The sequence below is a fragment of the Neofelis nebulosa genome, chromosome 4, assembly GCF_028018385.1.
Source record: "Neofelis nebulosa isolate mNeoNeb1 chromosome 4, mNeoNeb1.pri, whole genome shotgun sequence".
Lineage (NCBI taxonomy): Eukaryota > Metazoa > Chordata > Mammalia > Carnivora > Felidae > Neofelis > Neofelis nebulosa.
This window is the reverse complement of record NC_080785.1, coordinates 97,744,036-97,765,516: the sequence shown is the minus strand read 5'-3', so window position 1 is coordinate 97,765,516 and position 21,481 is coordinate 97,744,036. Positions and strand designations below refer to the sequence as shown.

General features: G+C 43.5%; 1 protein-coding gene across 6 annotated transcripts in view; it reads left to right on the top strand.

Moving 5' to 3' along the window:
- Window positions 1-21,481, top strand: part of GLI3 (GLI family zinc finger 3) — a 281,330-nt gene that overhangs the window by 207,763 nt on the left and 52,086 nt on the right. For all 6 annotated transcript variants that reach the window (XM_058725475.1, XM_058725474.1, XM_058725476.1 and 3 more), the window contains 2 exons: window positions 326-439; window positions 2,313-2,453. In XM_058725475.1, coding sequence (XP_058581458.1) covers window positions 326-439; window positions 2,313-2,453 — 255 coding nt within the window. The remainder of the gene's footprint in view (window positions 1-325; window positions 440-2,312; window positions 2,454-21,481) is intronic.

Below are 21,481 nucleotides of genomic sequence, written 5' to 3'. Positions count from 1 at the left end.
GTTCCCTACCCAACTCACCACTTTGTTCTTCTCAACACGCTGTGGGAGCTCATTAAAGCCCAGGCCCCCCTGCTCTATTCTCTTAGCTTTTAAAAGCCACAGGGAGTTTTTAGTCCTGAGTGTAGACAAGGAGCTGCCTCGTGGATGTATTTTCTCGCTTCAAACACACTTTCTGAGCTCTGCGATCGTGGGATGGGAGCATTATCAGTGTTATTGTTCTAATGCCAAATAAGTCTGCTTGTCTAGAGTTGCATGTTTTAGCGATGGTCCCGCTCATTGATGAAAACCTAATTTTTGTCTCTGTCCCTGCAAATGCGACCGGCAGAACAAGCCTACGAGTGAGTCCGCGGTGAGTAGCACCGGTGACCTGATGCACAACAAACGGTCCAAGATCAAACCCGACGAAGACTTGCCCAGCCCAGGGCCACGGGGTCAGCAGGTGAGGCACCGCAGCTCCCCCGGCCAGCTCGTTGCTCCCCTTGGGCTGGCGTCTCTCACAGCATTTCCTCATTCACTGTGGCCTTGGCCTTGACCTTGGCCGTACCCATGCATTTGACAAAAGGCCAGTTGTGGAGTGACTCCGTTTGTTTTTCTCGCTCAGAAGCAAACACAAAGAAAATGCAAGAAGCTGTGCGGGCTATCACCTGAAGTGTGTGGTGTCAGTGGTTGGATTAATTTGTTACTGACCGCCGATAGCTTTGGTCCTTAGCCCTGGTCTGAGGCCTGAAATAATGAACTCCTGGCCCTAAGCCTGAGCTGGGCAGAGTTAGTGATATTCCCTACACCCATCATGTTCTTCTTTGTTCTTATTTCGCCTTCTCCACTTGCCAAGAGAGCTTGGAGAACAGGAGGGCATGGATCAAGGCACAGCTAACCTACCTGAAGGCCGATAAGATTCTGGTCCTTTCTCCAAAGTCCTGAAAGGACAAGTTTAGAAATTCCAATCTGGTCTCTGCTTTTAGGTATTTAGATCCTCTGAGCTTCAGTTGTAAAATATGTTTATTGTGCCTAGAGGCATAATAATACCATCTCCTAGGGTCCCTGTGCCCAACACAAGAAGGAGGTCAGTGAATTTTAATTCCTGGAAATAGGGGCTGGACAGGAGTCTGGACGTCCACAGAATCTGGATTCTACATCCAAGGCTGCTTCAGCCCCAAGCTCAGACCACCTCCACCCAAATTTCCTTTTGCATGAGCATTTTGAGGATGGAATAAATGGGTGTGGTAGGTTCTGAGATCCACCTTTCCTCTGGAATTCTGCTGGCCAACAACCTTGGCGGTTACACCGAAGTGCCTGTTTACGGTTTTTGTCACCCTGTCCCAGATTAGATCCCGAGTCTATGCACCTAATACTCTCCCAGCATTCTGGAAATTGTTTGTATTTTCACTGCCGCGAAGCTGCCTTGAAGAGGAGAAAAGACCATGCCGCCAACCTTTAGATGCTGTGGTTCTTGGGCAGCGAGCCACATCTTTGGAGATCAGAAGTTGAACCAGGAAGACCCGATCCCTATAAAACCCACAAAGTGCTGGTCACAGCCTCCAATGGCAGGGAAAGCAGAATCAGAATTACTAGCAAACCACGTCCCTGATTCCAAAGTAGGAGAATAAACAAATTCATACACTGGAAAGAATCTGACCAAAAGAGACCAGTCTTTTGAGTAAAGACAACATGAACTAGTTTAATTGCTTCTCTTAGGGGATTACATTTTAATTTCTTTTTCCTCTTGTATTCAGGGGCAAGGTTTGGCCTCTACTTCTTATCATCATCATAGCTTAGACTGCTGTTTTTTTTTTTTTTAAATGTTTATTTTTGAGAAAGAGAGCATGAGCAGGGAAGGGACAGACACACACACACACACACACACACACACACACACACACACACAGAATCCAAAGCAGGCTCCAGGCTCTGAGCTGTCCGCACAGAGGCCGACGCCGGGGCTCAAACCCATGAGCCATGAGATCATGACCTGAGCCAAAGTTGGACACTTAACCAACTGACCCACCCAGGCGCCCCTGGACTGTTGTTTTTAATCCCAAATTAACAATCTCTGAAGATACATTCCACAAATCAGAAAACATGCACACAGATGACTCCATATGTTTGACTTCTTCGAGTCACAAAATCCAGCTAATAGACCCGGGCTGTATTTTATTTTCACTGAAAAATTGCGTCAGGAGGCAGACCAACCGAAATCACGTGGTTGGGTTTGGTTTTTTTTTTTTTTTTTTGGTCTTTTTTTTTTTTTCCCTTTCTCTTGCCTTCTTTCCATTGTGTCTGAATCCTTTCCCTCTCTCCTCCCTGCCCCCCAGGAACAGCCGGAAGGGACAACCCTAGTGAAGGAGGAAGGGGACAAAGACGAAAGCAAACAGGAGCCTGAAGTCATCTATGAAACAAACTGCCACTGGGAAGGTTGCACGCGGGAGTTCGACACCCAGGAGCAGCTGGTGCACGTAAGTGGGGGGCCGCGGGGACTGGGCTTTACAGCTCTGCGACCTTGTCGGTGGGTTCAGCGTCCCTGACCCTGCGCCGAGTCAAGTTTCTTAGCTAGCAGCATTGCAAACTGGAGAGGGCTTTATGACTTTTCTGAGAATAAAGAAAACTCTGAGCCACGGTGCTTGACCTGTTCAGTCAGCTAAAGCTTAGTGTAAAATTCAATAAAGTCTTCAATAGAGAGTGTAATGACTCTGATCCTGTAAGCCAGAAAACACTATTTTGAGTTAGCGTCTTTGATGGTTATTGAGTAATAGTAAGCTGGACATGAATTATTATTAACCTTTTAACCAAGTTTGATTCTCCTCTCTAAGACCCGGCAACAGCAGAAAAAATTTTAGAGGTGGGGGATTCCTTTTTTCCGTTCTGCCTTCTTCTTCCAAACTCTCACCATCTGAGGAGCCTCCCACTATTTTATGAGGCAATTAGTACTCTGTGTGAGATAGGTAGATGCTTGGAGAAGCCATTAGCACCATTTCTTGACTTCCGGCCAAGCCTTGCAGGGCGGAGAGTCTCATGGAAAGAGTGATGTGTATTTTAAAATGTGTCCTGTGGCGTGTGCTTTTGAGACCAGCAACATGGTCACATTGAGATCCACGCTCTGTCTTATTCTTCCAGGTTCAGGAGTCTTTGCTGCCCGCCCCCCCACCCCCGCCCCCCGCCCGAGTATTGTTTCCGATAATGCAGTGCCCTCCCCACTCCCACATACCTGAGTGGGCATATTTCCTTTACCAGTGCTTCATCTTATTTGGGACTTTTCTTCCACAACAGAGGAACCTCCCTAGCAGATGGGACCAGGAGCAACTGAGACGGAAGGGCCTTCCGATGATAGAGGATAAAAAGCTGTAGGCTCACACACACTCCTGTGCAGAAGCACAGGGGTCCCATCGAGGCATTAAGGATGGTCTTTTCATCAGCTTCATCAGAGTGTGGCCTTCTCATCAGCTTTTAATGTGACAGAAGATCTGACAGAACAGCTTTCGTGGGGACTCTTTGTCCACCCAGCACACGCGCACACATCACACACACTACCCCCAGTCTCTTTTCTTTTATAGTAACTTTTAATTGTAGATGATCCATACTTCTTGAGAGCCCTTGTCCATTTAAGCACTAAAATTATACATCCCCTGACACAGCCCACGTTTTTCACGGGCCTCGTGAGCTCCCCCAGTGTGTCTTCCGCAACTTGGCTCATCCTCTGTAATATATTCTGCACGCCGCCATCACATTATAGTCTTAGGTTTGCCAGGTTTTGAGATCCGTTATGTACAGGATGTTTTGGGAAGTTAACATGATGACATCAGCAGGGTTCCCCCCCCCGCAAAGTTTCTTTTGTAATCATGCCCCCTTGTAATTGTGCAGGAAGAATTAGAGATTTCTCAGCGCAGCAAGAACCTAGAAAGTCAAATGTTTTTAATTAAGGTGTATTTCCAGATTTTTCCATGAACCTAATTCGACTCTCTCTCTTTAATTTGATGCAAGTGTTATTTCTAAGCCAAGCCTTACTTAATGGCCCTTTTTGCTTGCTGACTTTTAATGGGAACCACAGACATTGTAATACTAAAGGGGGAAAAAAAAGTTTGGAATTTTTCTTTTCGGGTAGGCAAATTTTCCCGAAGAGGAAGGATGTCAGGAATACCCTTTGTGATACAACGAGTGGACAGGCATCCACGAGGGGGAAATTGTTTGCATGCAAACCACCATCAGGAACGAGATGCTGTCTGGGCTGCTTGCTTTTGACAACGTCCCCATCTCTTGGTGCCTTCTCTGCGGATAGGTCATTGTAGTTTCCAAGGGGGGCTGTAATTATGGTTCAGCTGTTATCAAATGCGGGGATGGAATGGGAGCTTCCTCTGAGTCTACATTTAAAAGAATTGTGCTCCTCATGAGGCACCAGGTTGGAGGTCGCATTTTGGGGGAATTTTGGTAATAACTCCACCTTTTCGCTGTCTGTTTCATGTGAAAGCTTTTACAAGACCGTGACTCTTGTAGGTGTTTGTACTTAATCTCAGGGGCCAAAGGTTTTGGGTAGTAATGATGTTTTCATAGAGAGATCTGAGTAGTTTGAAGGAATGTCTGCTTAAACTGTCGCCTTGAATGACCACTGTGTTACCACTGTGTTGTCTGTTGTATCGTAAAAATTATAAACAAATCCATGTACAGTGGAAATTTTTTATTCCAAATCAGGTAGGAGTTACTCATGTCAGGATTAGGGGAAAATCCAATATATTACTTTTGATGTTATTTTAGTCTGAGATAAATTATGCAAATTAAGTGGATTAAAATTATGACTTGCGGTGACATACATAAAAATACCAGTTTATATCACGTATTTTCCACTTTTTTACTTGTTATCTGAAATGTGGAAAGTCCAAATTCGTGCGTTTAAGTTGATTTCACTTTGCAGGATGCACGAGCACCTTCCCACTCACGGCTGTCTCATTAGCACCAGCAATGGCCTGCTGTAGCATGGACACTTTATTTTTTTGTTGATTGAAGGAAAAGCTACTTCACGTCCACCTCATTATTTTGGTGGCAGGTGGAAAAAATGCCAGTTGCGAAACCCACTTTCTTGAAGACGGAGGGCAGTATTAACTGTTTCCATTCCCCCAGCTTTCCTCGGAGAGAGGACATTTTGGGAATTAGTTGCATTTTCATGCTACGTACAACCAAGAGGCAAGGTGTTAAACCATTCTGATGCTCTGCCTTATTTATAGCCATGACCCATTCTTTTTCCCCCTCTTACAGTTAATAGAAAGATTCATGATTCTTCATGGCTGTCTATCTAGTGTCTGACAGTCCCGACTGCCTGCTAAAGCAAGTCACTATCTATAATTGATATCCTTCCGTGGAATAGGGTGCTGGCTGCGATTGAAGGGCTTTGCTGAAAGCTCTTAAATCCTGACAAGTTCTCCCCTTGTTCTGGTTCAGTCGCTGAGCTGCACGGTTGGAATTCCAGAGTCATTTGAACTTGGTGCAAAAGGGAGACATGTGTTTCCCATTAGCAAATCACAAAGTTGAAGAGGAGAATTAGGGACCCGGCTGGCTTTGCCCGCCAGGTAGTCTCATTTCCAGGGTAATGCACTCCGTGTTCTCTTGAAAAGATGACCTCGTCCCATTACTGTCCCAGCAGATGGGCTAAATATTGCCTTTCCCTTCTCCTCTCCTTTATTTCAAGCGCCTGTCCTCCTCCATGGGTGTGTTTCTTCTAGGTTTGCTGTGGGGTCTTTATCACCAGGACGTTTAATTAATTTCTCTTCCCAGCCAGATAATTATAATTGGGCTTAGTTACTCTCAAGCTAGTATTAAATTTGTCATAAATTTATTTCTGTGCCCAGAAGCTAAGAAGATAGATGTGTACTTTTGTGAACCACGTTTTTGTTATACTTTGTCCCTTCCTTGGTGTCAGTTAAAATAGAACGAACGAGAGTGTAGGAAGGAGGTACGGTACAAAAATTAATTCAAAGCGCCTTTGATTAAGATGGAATTTATTATTGATTTGTCAAGATGCAAGTGCTTTCTCTTCCCTCGACATCTGAAAGCACGTATTCTAATGACTCAAAATAAGTCAAAAAGTCCACATTTTCCCTTCAACTCCAAATTAATTAGACTCTCTTTTTGCTGTTGTGTATTGTATGTTACAAAAGACATGAATCTTTATTATTTTTTTTTTTTTTACTTTTTTAAAGCTTATTTTTATTTATTTTGAGAGAACGGGGGTGGGGTAGGAAGAGAACAAGTGGGGGAGGGGCAGAGAGAGAGGGAGACAGAATCCTAAGCAGGCTCCACACTGTCAGTGCAGAGCCCAGCGCGGGGCTCGAACTCATGGAACTATGAGATCGTAACCTGGGCCGAAATCAAGAGTCAGACTTAACCAACTGAGCCACCCAGGTGTCCCTGAATCTTAATTTTAAATGTATCTCTGACAGTTGTAGAATATTGGTTCTTGAAGTGTTTCTGGTTTTGTTGTGTTTTTTTTTTTTAAGTTTGTTTATTTTTGAGAGAGAAAGAGAGACTAAGGGGAGGGGCAGGGAGAGGGAGACAGAGAACCCGAAGCGGGTGCAGAGCCCAATGTGGGGCTCAAACCCATGAACCATGAGATCATGACCCGAGCCAAGGTGAAGTTGTAATTTTTGTTGGAATGTAAAAAATTCCATTCTGTCTTTTTGCCTGGCTTCTCTCATGGATGAGCGAGGCTTCCAAACCTTCCTGAGACCCACTTCCCTCTTGCATTAATTCTGTCCTAGAAGGTAGAACCCATCTTCTGCTCTAGGAGGGTTGAGGCGTCTGAAACGCATACAGCGTGAGCACCCGTCAGTCAGTCCCAGGTTCTCCGAAACCCGCACACTTTGTTTCTAAATGACATTGGACGTCCCCTCAGTGTTTGCGGAGGATGCACGCCTCCTTTGGGTCGCCACCGCTCAGTGGCCGAGTGTGCTTGCAAACATCACTGCTGGGAGCCTGGGAGCCGAATAAAAGTAGTTTAATCACCGTCCCCAATGGCCACCTGTTTGCTCTAGCACTGTCCTTCCTTACATTCTGTTTCAGTGAAGTAACCCCTTTTCTGGCTTAGAAATAACACATACAGTGTTCTTTCCTAAGGTCTGTAAATAGGCACGTTATTTTTTAACAGTTTTTTTTTCACATTCACAGAGTAGTTTGCTTTATTTATTTTTTTTAAATATGAAATTTGTTGTCAAATTGGTTTCCAGACCACACCCAGTGCTCATCCCAACAGGTGCCCTCCTCAATACCTATCACCCACCCTCCCCTCACTCCCACCCCCCATCAACCCTCAGATTGTTCTCAGTTTTCAAGAGTCTCTTATGGTTTGGCTCCCTCCCTCTCTAACTTTTTTTTTTTCCTTCCCCTCCCCCATGGTCTTCTGTTAAGTTTCTCAGGATCCACATGAGAGTGAAAACATATGGTGTCTGTCTTTCTCTGTATGAGTTATTTCACTTAGCATCACACTCTCCAGTTCCATCCACGTTGCTACAAAAGGCCAGATTTCATTCTTTCTCATTGCCAAGTAGTATTCCATTGTGTATATAAACCACAATTTCTTTATCCATTCATCAGTTGATTGACATTTAGGCTCTTTCCATAATTTGGCTATAGTTGAAAGTGCTGCTATAAACATTGGGGTATAGGTGCCCCTATGCATCAGCACTCCTGTATCCCTTGGGTAAATTCCTAGCAGTGCTACTGCTGGGTCATAGGGTAGATCTATTTTTAATTTTTGAGGAACCTCCACACTGTTTTCCAGAGCGGCTGCACCAGTTTGCATTCCCACCAACAGTGCAAGAGGGTTCCCGTTTCTCCACATCCTCGCCAGCATCTGTAGTCTCCTGATTCGTTCATTTTAGCCACTCTGACTGGCGTGAGGTGATATCTGAGTGTGGTTTTGATTTGTATTTCCCTGATGAGGAGTTATGTTGAGCATCTTTTCATGTGCCTGTTGGCCATCTGGATGTCTTCTTTAGAAAAGTGTCTATTCACGTCTTCTGCCCATTTCTTCACTGGATTATTTGTTTTTCGGGTGTGGAGTTTGGTGAGCTCTTTATAGAGTTTGGATACTAGCCTTTGTTTATTCCCCACCCATCCCTAGCAGAATGAGCCCGCAGAGAGGGCCTCAGGCAATTCCACGAGGAGGGTGTTTTCTCCTGCCAGTGGGGCCCAAGGGCAGAGAACGTGAGTTGTGTCTATATTAGTCCCAGCCTCAACTGGGTGGCATTTAAGTCCCTGTGCTCCATTTGTATCTTTTAAGCATGGTGTCAGAAATTCACCTTTTTGTAGAGTGATTAACCACCTACTTGGATTTTAAATGCTTTCCTATGCTGCAAATTTTGATCTCTAAAGCATGCTGTAGTTCCCTTTATCAGAAGAATACAGTTATAATCACCTTTGCTGCCATTTGAAAACAAATTCTGTACATAGGCAGCATGAAAATGAAGGGCTTTCTTTTTAATATCCTAGAGATTTAGATGTAAAGAAGGCACATCTAATCTGTGAAGAATTGGTGCATCCGTAGAAATGCGGGGAACTGAGGATGTGTTGAAGACATTATTTTCATATTAATACCATGATCCTAAATTTGCATTTTAAATATTTTCCATCTAATTTTGATCCCTTTGCTAAAGTTGCATTGTGTATCTTTACCTAAGAGAAAAGTGTAAGATGTGATCGCGGTCTCAGATACGAGGCAGAAATTAGTCTTGTGTGCACATAAAACGTAAAATGAATGAGTGGAGATTTTGATCTCATTTTCCCTACATGGAGTTGCTAGTTAATTTAGTTACTCTAATTATTTGGAAATATTGCATGTAAAATGCAGACTAAGAACCACAAACTTCAAAGCTATCCTCTGACAATTGCGCCTCAAGGGTCACGTTCTTTTTAAAGTTACTGACTGGGCTGCACCTGCAAAAATCGTTCCCATAGAGACACTCAGGAGATTAGCCTGAGTGGGGGGCACGAAGGGCTGTGTGGTCCACCAGGGAAGGCCTCCCAGGGCCAGCGACATTCTGAGTGGCAGCCCCATCTCTGCCCTGACCCTGGGGATGACCTCCCTGGAACCACATGACCCTTCAGAACGTTATTTTCTCACTTATCACACCGTGAAACAGCCATGGAAATAAATGCAGTCCCCAGCATCCAAGGCCAAGCAGAGATCACATGCAGTAGGCCTAATGAGAAACAGACAGAGGTGGAAAAGAGTGCCTCCCCTCTCTTTGTTTTATGTATTTGTTTTTTCAGGGTTGAGTGGGGGAGGGGAGGGGAGGGGAGCCGTGCTGTTGGGTCTGTGGCTTCTGGGAGTCTGCTCCAAGGCTTATTTTATATTCCTCGTTGCTGAACGTGCACTTGACTGAGGCCAGGAACCATTCTTCCCAGTGTAGTTCTGACAGATGGGACTTGGCCCAGCCATTTAACCTCCTTGGACCTCAGTTTAGTAAAAGCAAGTGAAAGATTTGCATTAGATAGTCCTTAGGATAGGGACGGCAAACAGGCTTCCTCTCAGGTGCCCACTTACTGCCTGGCAGCCACCTGGGTGCCCTGGCGAGCACCCCCCTTGCAGTCAGGGAGGTGGGGGGGGGGTGGGATGTACAGTCTGTTACGGATGGCTGCCCCCAGGTGGGGTTTTGGAGAACACAGTCCCTTGCCATCTTTTTCCCAGGATCTTTTCAACCCTGTAGATTAAGTGCCCTCCAGAATAATTGCATTTAACACTTCTCGGAGGTGGTATATGAATTACTTGAGTAATTGTGGAATTAAAATTTCTCTTTTACTGAGTAAGGGTTCTTACCTCTTGAACAAAGAATAAGAAATCAATATTTTGAAGGGGCACCTGGGTGGCTCCGTTGGGCATCTGACTCTTGATTTTGGCTCAGGTCATCATCCCAGGGTCACGGGATCGAGTCCTGTGTCGGGCTCCATGCTGAGCGTGGAGCCTGCTTGGGATTCTCTCTCTGTCCCTCTCCCTCTCCCCCCGCCCCCCCCCCCCCCCCGCCACCCTGGTCCTCCCTCTCTGAGAAAAAAAAATTAAAGAAACCAGTGTTTTAAGTAAGATGTCTTTCTTAAATTTGTTCTGCCATGGTGTACCCCAGAAATGTTTCATAGTACCCTGCTGAAATACTTCATGGGAATTCTTAATCCAAGCAACTCTTCTTGCCATTTGAAGAGGATTTTCCTCTGAGCTGGTCCTGAATGATACTTTAGGTAAGATTCCCTGGAATATTCTGAGTAGACCCACTTCATACAAGAAGGATTGACGGTCACTTTGGGCTGGGCTGTGTACCTTGTTGAAATATACTTGCCTGTAGCAGATCTTGCCCAGTACAGTGTGTCCTGTTGTTTATCAGAAGAGAGAGAGGCTGACATTAGCAGATCGGGCATTTGCTCAACCGCTCACCAGAAGAATGTTGGGTGAAGCTGTTGCAAGGGGGAGACAAAGAATCATAAAAGCATAGTGATTGCATATGAGGCAGGAGGTAATGAAGCCAGAATTGTGTAGTTGCAATTCTGGGGACTTACAGGGGGGAGAGAGGTACATAAGGAATATCAGAAAAGACCTCTGGGAAACAGGTGGAAATCGTTCAGGTCAAAGCAGAGCGTGGGGGTTGACTTGTGAGGCATGATGGTGATGGTGATGATGACTTTGTAAGAATACATGGCACCTGATCCGAAAGAATACTTGGGCTTGCCACTGTACTCCTGTGCGATGTACATTTCAAAGCTGACAGACCCAGGTTCAAAGCCTGCTCTCTACCCAAGACACGTCACATTTCCTCCTTGTGAAATAAGGATAATAATAGTATTTACCTCTTAAAACTGTTGAGGGAATTAGCTAAAAATTATACTCCATGAAATATTAGTGATTCTCTTTCTAAAAGTGATAAGCGTAGGGGCGCCTGGCTGACTCAGTCAACGGAGCGTGTGACTCTTGATCTCGGGTTGTAAGTTCGAGCCCCACATTGAGTGTAGAGATTACTTAAAAGTAAAATCTTAAAAAATAATCATAGAAGTGAAAAGTGTAAAGACATTTACCGGCTGCTAAGTTTCATGTATGTTGCCCATAAAAAATATGGTTCAGGTTGGTATTCAGGCTGTGTTGGGGTTGGTATGTCACCCTGAAATTAATAATTGCATAGAGATGCCGAGGGGTCCCTGGTTCATCCACTCCTGAGAGAGGAGGACTGGAGAAAGGTCTCCAGGTCTGTTCCTTATACTGTACATCCCTCCTTATTCTTGCCTCTGCAGTGTTGAGATTCAGAGCCTCGTGCTATTGTATGTTCTCTTGTCCTGATGTCCTTCTCAAAGTTCTCTTTGGTGGTCACCCAAAACCAAGGCTTCTCACCCTCGGTACAATAACGCAGAGAATTCTTTGATGTGAGGGCCATCCTTGACCTTGTCATGGGACCGTTAGCAGCATTGCATACCTCTGCCCACTAGATTCCTGGAGGGAACCTCCCCCATTGTAACAACCCAAAGTCTTTCCAGACATTGCCAAATATCCCTGGGGGGGGGGGGGGGCAAAACTGCCGCCTGTTCTGTCCCAAATCTTTCTTCTTGTGGTGTGGAAAACAAAACAAAACAAAAAGGATATTTGTGATTTAAGATAAATTTTCTCCTTGAGTGTGCTCTAGAATGTTCAGATTATAAAGAAAAGATGAGCAGGGCGCCTGGATGGCTCCGTCGGTTAAGCGGCCGACTTTGCCTCAGGTCATGATCTCGCAGGTCCGTGAGTTCAAGCCCCGCATCGGGCTCTGTGCTGACAGCTCAGAGCCTGGAGCCTGTTTCAGATCTCTCTCTGACCCTCCCCCATTCATGCTCTGTCTCTGTCTCAGAAATAAATAAACATTAAAAAAAAAAAAAAAAAAGAAAAGATGAACTTGTTAGTCTCAAACAAAATGCTATTAAATATACATATATGTGGTGTGCCTGTGTGTGTGCGTGTGTGTGCTTACGTGTGTACATGCGTGGTATGTGTGTACACTTGTGGGTATGTATTTGGGTGTGTATGTGCGTTTGTGTACATGTGTGTATATGTACAGATTTACAGATCTTAATTTTAAAGCAACATTTTTAAGGTCAGGCACTCAGTATTCAGCAAGGACTCTTACCAGCCAAGTCCTTTGTCTTGGTAAAGAAATTCCATCACTGTTTTTTTTGCAGACCAAGAGAAGTCACTCAGACTTCAGCTTCTGAGATCATGGCAAGCATGGTGATCAGGCTCCTGCTTTGACAGAAAACAGAGCTCCAGAAACAGAAAGCAATTTTCTAATGCAAGGACTTTTTTGAAAATTCAGGGACATTTAGTCTTTTCTGGGATCAGCTAAATACTGCCATAGATGAATTTTTTTTCATTTCTAGAACAATTAATGTTGGCAAGGTAGCTATAAGTGGCATATCCTTAAAGGATAGGCCAAGACCTTAAATGTAAGCCACCCCAAACCCACCCCATCCAATTACCAGTAAAACTAGCATTAATCAGTGAGTGGGAAGGAGGGCATTTATCTCTGATTCCTACATCTGCTAAGAACTGTTTCTGAATCTGAGTAAGTCATTCTATAATTTCAGCCCTCGGTTTCTCATTTGTAAAGTGGAGATGTTAATACCATCCCACTTTCCTCACAGGGTTTTTTATTTTTATTTTTCTAGTAGGGACAGAATGAGATCATATAACGCAAGCCTTTGAAAACTCTAAAGCATTATTCAAATATGAGGAAGAATAAGTACTAATCAACTTAATTAATTGAAGAATGGAGAGATTAAGGAGATTTTTCATCAAAATTTTAAAAAAGAATATGTAAAGGCTTTTCATAAAAAAATTAAAAAGCTATGAATATGTCATTGATTCACTCTCACCTGTGTAGGCTGGTGATTTTACCTGTTAACGATGCATCATCACCACCTGGTGGCCACTACACAAATTGCAGGCATAGTGTTAGAAGGAAATAGCCTCCTGCATGTCAGACTTCCAGAGTTGGGGTCATGGTCAGGGCCAGTGAGAGGGAACAAGAGCGGGCACATATATCTTTCATGTCTGCCCCTTTGAGTAAGGGGAACATACGGGGAAGACTATTGGGAGGACTACAGAGGTACAGGCAGAGCAGCAGGAAAACAGGTAAGGTTAAGTCTCAAGAGAAAGGTCTTGTGGATTTGGACATGGTCTTGAAAAGACAGGTGGATTCAAATAGGGAAAGACCATTATGGGGAGGTGTTGGGGCTTCTGTGTGGAAGTGACCACAGGAAGAGGTTAATGGAAGTGGAAAGTACAGGAGAATTTTATCTGTGATAGTGGCTAATATGCTAATATGATAAAAGGCTGGGGTTTGTGACACTTTGTGGGGTTAGAGATACAATTACATCCTGTGCTTTTGGTTTTGAAGAGTGGTGAGTAGTGTGGTGGTGATACAGAACCACAGTGCTCCCGGAGGCAGAGGGCAACCGGAAGTGAGATTAAAGCACAGTGAGTTTCCTGGGACCTGCTTGCTGAACTGGGAGTGTGACTTCTGGTCCAGGTGGAGTAAGGAGAATTCAGAGGTTTCTGATGAGAAGAAGGAGTGAACTGGTATGAGCCACAGAAAGGTCAGGGCCGAACGCAGCAGAGCTCCAGAAGCTGTACCAGCAATGTATTAAATGGGGCAGGGCTAGAAGTGAGACTCTGCAGTGGAAGTTATTTTAAACTTTTTTTTTTTTTTTAATTTGGGAATTTGGAGATGTCAGACAGTGACCATTTTTGCAGCTCATGTGGATGTTGTAAATGACCTTCAGAGAGCAGTCAGAAGCTTCCGGGTTGCCAGCTGAGCACCCGGAAGGTAGTTTTGCCCATAGGACCCCTGTGTTTTGTGTGCATGGCCCCCGGTTCATTACCTGAGGGTAGCACGACCCTGCTGTCTCTCTTTAAAGCAAAATGGTTGGGTCTGTTGGAGAATGATCTCTGATGACTTACAGAACATGGCGGCTCTAAGTGTTACTCAAGTTTTTAGGTCCCACTTACTGATGGTTTTTTGTGATTATTAACATTTCTCTTTGTCACTGTTTTAATTTGGGGTGTGCCTTTTTTTCTAGTTAGGAATGAATAATCTGAAGTTCTGAAAATGTCTTCCTCGTCAGGAGAACAAAACACCTGTCACCTGTCAGCGTCACCAGATTGCGCTGGGGAGGACGCTTCTTTATGTACCTGGTTCAGGAAGAGCAGGGCTTCCCAGTGGCTTTTCCAGGAAGCATGGGAAGTTCTCACACCTTCGTCTCCTGTCCCACCTAGGGAGAGAGGGCACATTTCCCAGGGCAAGATAAAGCAGTTCCGACTGCAAATACAACACAACCCTCACTGTATTCTCCTTGTGTTTTGCGGAGATAAACTTCACTAGAGTCTCAGTACTGAGCCTTTTGGCTTCTGGCAGCAGCTTTAATTGCTAAAATGCAGATTTTTTTTTTTTTTTCTTGATCAAGAGGGGATTATTGTTATCAGTCTAGAGCATCTTATTTCAAGATGAAAAGCCTTTACGGAATTACAGATGCCAACGTTTGTACAAAGCTTTTTGGCGATTGACAACTCAAAGAGAAAGTATGATTTATTAGCCTATAATGGCCAACCCTGAGCGATGGTCGAGGTCCCACTGATTTGTGAAATTGCTTAATGTGAACTGCCTTTTTATGCCACTCAAGCCCCAGGTTACTCAAATAAATGTAGAGTCTACGTTATGTGATATGTTATGGGAGAGAGAAGAAGAAAAGGGGCAAGAGGAGAAAGGTGGCTTCTAAAATCCATCTTGGCGGTGCCTTTTACAGTAGTTTGGCTGATAAGCCAGCAGAGGAAAGATTAATAACGAGGCTTGTCGCTATCAGTACCTGCCTGTCGATTCTCTGTAACAGGGCTGTCTGTTCAGCATGGAAATTATTGATTAAATAAAAATTGCTATTAGATTGTGATGTGATCCATAATCACAAACAATGGTGGACATTCCTCTTTTAGATCCTCAGCCATGCATCACATTGTTTCTTTTTTTTCCCCCACCGTAATTTATATCGCGCTGACATTCGAGCTCCTTAGGTTTATCCTTTCTGCTCAGAGGCAGGAAACCTCAGGCATGAGCCATACAGGCTGGCCGGAGAGAGGATGAAAGGAGGGTCCTGGTTAGGGGCGCAGCTGGTTCATTCACCTGGCTGCAGCCCAGTTTATGTGTGTTTTTCAACTTAAAAAAAAAAAAACCTGTGGTGAAATACACATAATATAAAATTGACCATTTGACCAGCTTATTTTCTCCAGCTTTACGTCAGTGTAATTGATGACTGAAACTGTATTTTTTAAGTGTACAAAGTGATGATTTGATATATGTATATGTTGCAAAATGATTAACACCAAGTTAATTAGCACATCCATCACCTCACAGTTATCTTTTCTTATGTATGTGGTGAGAACTCTTAAGATCTGTTCTCTTGGCAGATTTCAAGTATGCAATATGGTATTGTTAACCCTGGTCATCATGCTGTACATAGATCCTCAGGACTTATTCATCTTATGAATGAAAGCTTACACTCTTTGAATAGCATCTCCTCATTTCTGCAGCCCCAGCCCCTGGCAGCCAACCTTCTAGTCTCTCTTTCTGTGAGTTTGACTTTTCTTTTTCCTATTTTTGGATTTGACATATAAGTGATACCATTCAGTATTTGCCCCTTTTTTTTTTGTCTCACTTATTTCACTTGGTGTGGTACCTTCAAGGTCCATCCGTGTTGTCACAAATGACAAGATTTCTTTCTTTTATTATGACTGAATAATATTCCATTATACACACACATATGCATTTATACACACAGACACACACACACACACACACACACACACACACACACACACAAAATTGGCCCTTAAGCAACACGGTTTGAACTTTGCAGGTCCATTTATATTTGTGCTTTTTTCAATAAGGACCATAAATACATTTTTTCTTCCTTATGATCTTCTTTATTTTTAGAGTTTGTTTATTTGAGAGAGAGAGAAAGGGTGTGCGTGAGTGGGGGAGGGGCAGAGACAGATGGAGAGAGAGAGAAGTCCAAGTAGGCTCTGCACTGTTAGTGCTCAAACTCACGAACCATGAGACCAGGACCTCAGCCGAAACCAAGAGCCAGATGCTTAACCAACTGAGCCATCCAGGCACCCCTTCCTTATGATTTTCTTAACATTTTATTTCTCTAGCTTACTTTATTGTAGGAATCGGTATGTAATACATGTACTAATTTTGTGTTAATGGACTGTTTATATTATCAGTGAGGATTCTGGTCAATGGTAGACTAATAGTAGTTAAGTTTTGGGGAGTCAAAAGTTAAACATGGACTTTCAAGTGTGCTGACCCCTGCTTTGTTGGTCAGTTATATCTGCCACATTTTCTTTATCCACTCATCTGTGGACAGACATTTAGACTGTTGCCATGTCTTGACTATTGTGAATAATACTGTAATGAACATGGGAGTGCAGACATGTCTTTGAGATTTTATTCCCTTCGGGTATATACACAGAGGTGGGACTGCTGGGTCAGATGAGAGTTCTAGCTTCAATGGTTTGAGGAACCTCCATACTGTTTTCCACAGTGGCTGCACCAATTTACAGTCCCACCAGCAGTACACAGGGTTCCCTTTTCTCCATATTCTTGCCAACGTGTGTTATCTCTTTCTTTTTTATAAGACATCCTAACAGGTGTGAGATGGTATCACATTGTGGTTTTCACGTGCATTCCCCAATTATTAGTGACGCTGGGCACCCTTTCATGTACCGGTTGACCATTTGTATGTCTCCTTTGGGAAAATGTCTATTTTTGATCCTTTGCCTGTTTTTAAATTGCACTATTTGTTTTTTTTCAGTTGAGTGATATAAGTTCCTTATATATTTTGGATAGTAACCCCTTACCACATGTGTGGTTTGCAAACATTCTCTCCCATTGTGTAGACTGCCTTTTCATTTTGTTAATTATTTCCTTTACTGTGCAGGAGTGTTTTAGTTTGATGTAGTCCCATTTGTTTACTTTTGCTTTGTTGCCTATGCTTTTGGTGTCAAATCCAAAAGAAATCATTGCCAAGACCAATGTCAAGGAAACTTCTCTGTATGTTTACTTTGAGGGGTTTTATGGTTTCAGGTCTTTTGTCCATTATGAGTTAATATTTTCTATTTCTGTGGAAAATGCCTCAGGAAATTTGATAGGGATTACATTGAATCTGTAGATCACTTTGGGTGCTATGGATGTTTTAGCAAAAACTAATGCTTCCAACCCAAGAACATGGACTCTCTCTCCATTTATTTGTATCTTCTTTAATTTATTTCATCGACATCTTATGATTTTCAGTATCCATGTCTTTAACCTCCTTGGTTAAATGTATTCCTAGATATTTCATTATTTTTGATGCTGTTGTAAGTGGGATTGCTTTCTTGATTTCGCTTTCAGATAGCTGATTGTTAGTGTATAGAAATACAGTTGATTTGTGTATGCTGATTTTGTATCCTGTAACTTTACTGAATTTGTTTACTAACCTTATTTTGGTCTCATGTCTTTAGAGTTTTCTTGTTTTAATATTTATTTATTTGGAGAGAGAGAGAGAGAGAGAGAGAGAGAGAGAGTGAATCCTAAGCAAGCTCCACGCTCAGTGTGGAGCCTGACATGGGGCTTGATCCCACAACCACGAAATCATGACCTAAACCAACATCAAGAGGTGGACACTCAACCAACTGAGTGTCCCTTAGGGTTTTCTATACTTAAAATCATGTAATCCGCAAATAGAGACAATTTTACTTCTTTCCAGTCTGGGTGCCTTTCATTCCTTTTTCTTGCCTAATTGCTATAGCTCAGACTTCCAGTAGTGAGACGGGACATACTCATGTTGACCATTTTAAAGCATGCAATTAATTGCCACTTGGCACATTCAGAATCTTGTGCAGCCATCGCCACCATGGATTCCTGGACATTTTCATCACTGCAAAAGGAACCTACCCATTAAGCAGTCACTTTTCTTCCTTCCTCTTCCACAGCCCCTGAAAACCACTCATCTGCTTTCTGTGTCTGTGGACTGTTTGCCTGTTCAAAATATTTCATAGAAGTGGAATCATATAATATATGGCCTTTTGTGTCTGGCTCTTTGCACGTAGCACAGCATGTGCAGGATTCATCTGCAATGTAGCAGACAGATGTCAGTGCTTCATTCCTTTGTTTGGCTGAAGGATGTTCCATTGTATGACTATGCCACATTCTGTGTATCCTTTTATCTGTTGGTGGGCCTTTTGGATTGTTTCTGTCTGCTAGCTGTTGTGTTGTTATGGACACTCATGGGTGAGTTTTTTTGTTTCAACACTTACTTGCACTGCTTTTGGCTCTGTTTCTAGGAGTGGGGTTGCTAGGTCATATGGTAATTGTGTGTTTAACATATTTGAGAAACTACCAGACTTTATAGCAGCTTTGAAGTTGTGTTGTACAGGCTCTGCCTTCCTAGGTGGTCTTACCTCTAACCTCATTAGCCTTTTTGAAATACTCACCATTTTCGCCTCCCTGGGCACCTCACCTCCATGCCCAGGCCTTGCCTAGCTTCCTTGGGCTGTGGATCAGACTTACTTTCTGGGTGCCGCACTCTGGGGTGCCTTGTGGCACTGCCATGCGTGGGCTCACAGGCATCCCTCAGCAAATAGCTCCATACATCCACCATTACTTTCCCCCCCATACAGGGTAAGACTGTTTGGGACAAATGCATAGACTGAATATTCAAAGCATTAGGTGAGATGAGCTTAGACAAATAGACCGATAGGCTGACCAAATTTTATTTCTGAGTGCTGATTTGGATGAGTGGGGATCTAGTTGATATTCAGCTTAGTGGAATGAACATAATCCTTGCGTGGGGGCTACTTTGTGAGCCCCTTGCTGGATGGTACTGTTGTGACCACTGCTAATTGTAGAATCTTCGAATGACCTAACCTGCTTTTCTTTTTTAACCAAGTGCAGTGAGGTCTGGAAAAGCTAACAAACTTATTCAAGACCACGAAATTTGCCCCATTATACACAAATCACCTTGTTTTAAATGGCTGTTTGGTGCATGTAATGAAGATTTGGCCTTCAGACTTCCTTAGCTATTAAATGTATGCATTTTTGCTTCCCTTGCTCCACCCCCCTCACCCCTTCCCCCAAGACCACATGGTCTCTGTCTCTCTCTTTATCCATTACAGTCTTGCAAGGGAAGCTGTTTCAGGTTTATTATGCAAGTTGAATACCATTGAAAGTAAATATAACTCTGGGAGCCTGGGTGGCTCAGTCTGTTAAGCACCCAACTTTAGCTCAGGTCACGATCTCACGGTTGGTGGGTTGGAGCCCCACATCAGGCTCTGTGCTGACAGCTCAGAACCTAGAGCCTGCTTCAGATCCTATGTCTCCCTCTCGCCCTGCCCCTCCCCTGCTCATGCTCAGTCTTTCTCTCTCTCTCTCTCTCTCTCTCAAAAATAAATAAACATTAAGAAACAATTTTAAAGCTAGCACAGATATGAAAAATAAAGGTCCCAGCGGAATTCTTTGATAAAGTTAGGTTTTTAAAGCCTACAGACAGGAGCTGGAAAGGAAGTGCATACATGGAGACGACCTCCATCCTCTCCACTGGCCTCTGAAGCACTAGGTAGGGTCTGGGAGAAGGAAGCACGTTCCCCTGGGACCAGGTGACACACGGCAATGAGAACAGAACAGCTCCCTTCTTACTTGGCTCTTATTTTTTGTGTGTTTGAGTGAACATGCGTGGGGGACAAGGAACTGAGGGTGCATTCGGAAGCTGGCCGAGGCCTGTCCTCGAGGCTTCCCTTCCAGAACAGGGGGCAGCAAGACCATCACAAAGAAGAATGCCTTTCCTACTGGAACAGGAAGTAAGACCATGGCTTGCAAAGCAGACCAGAAGCTTGGGTGGCAGAATCTCTCGGGCGGATGGGCTTCTCTGGACCCAGAGGGCTGAGGTTCCTTATACCCGTAACCATGAACCACTATCAAACGGGTTTGAATAATCTTAAATAATGGATAAGGTGCTGGAAAGTTGAAGCTGGTGAGTGTTATTCTGCACTTTCCAAGGAGAGCAAGAAAATGAATTCTGAAAATCACAGGTGGAGACTTGTGAGCCAGTTCCAGAAGAAACTGTATTTTTATTGTTAAAAGTTTGTTGTCTTACTACAAGATGAAATTGTAATCGCCGGGACTCTCGGGCTCACTGAGAAAAAGGTTACTCTAGACCGGGCTTATGTTTTCTTTGACAGTATTGTGAGACTGGTTGATTAGGAAAATGCAGTAAGTATGTGTTGGGACTTCAGCAAGACATTTAATAAGCAATTTAGGCCAAGACAGAAATTGAGGATTGTGTTAAACAGCAGTTAGGAGATGTAGTCACTGGGTGGATGATAAGGGATGGCTGGACATCAGCCAAGTGAGCTGTTTCTAGAAGCAGGCTGCTGGGCTTGGCCCCCAGCCTCGTTTTACTTAACAATTTGGTGTTTGTTTGTTTCCGGGACGAAGTCACTGAGTGTAATTATCATCAAAGATGTTTACGAGGAGTTTTCAAATCCACTTAATGACTGAATCGGGGTCTTCAAAGATCTTGAAAAATCAAAATACTGAAATCGCTCCAAGGAGATTAAAAATTATGATAATAACAGAAGCCTTTAATTAACTATAAATTCGCTTTTACTAGGCACTGAGATTTGCCGCCAAAACTAGCTAATGGGATTCTCAACTACAGAAATAGAAGAAGTACACTCTATTAGCCTTGTGCTTCAACTCTCTCTGGAAAACACCACTCAGCCCAGTGTTCTGTGTTCTCAGGATACACAGATTTATTGTCGTTGGATCAAGCAGAATAAGATCCAGACATGCCTTGTAAGACTGGAGAGATATCTGGGTTTTCTGGTGGGCAGAGAGAGCTGGGGGCGTGCTGACTGTCTTCACATATTTGAGGGTTTCTCGGCTATCTTGTGGAAGGTGGATCTGACTTGATCTCAGTATCAGATTGTAGGCCAAATGCCTGGAAATTCTAGGGAAACAGATTTAAGTTCAACGTGAGGAGAACTGATTTGACAATGAGGGCTGGCCACAGTGTTGCCCCAGGAAAGAGGGGCAAATTGAAATTGTACAGCGCTGGGAATGGGGTGTTACAGGTAATTCAGAGCTTCCAGTGGGTTCTGGACTAGGTGAACTTTACTTCCTGTCAAAGCTGAGAGAGATCCTCTTACATGACAGATGTTTCTTGAAACCATTTATGTACTCTGTGAAGAGGACAGGTTGGCATTTGAGCTTGACTAAGAATAATTAATAAAATCATCTCCCTTTTCTATCAGTTCCTAACAGTGTTTCCTCTCCCAAGCTTTTCCTTACTTAAAAACATTTTTTTATTATAAAACATGTTACTAATCAGTAAAATGAATTTGACTGGCACACCATTTGAAAAGTGAACCCCTGAGTCCGTCCGATGACAAGCTTAGGATAAGAAT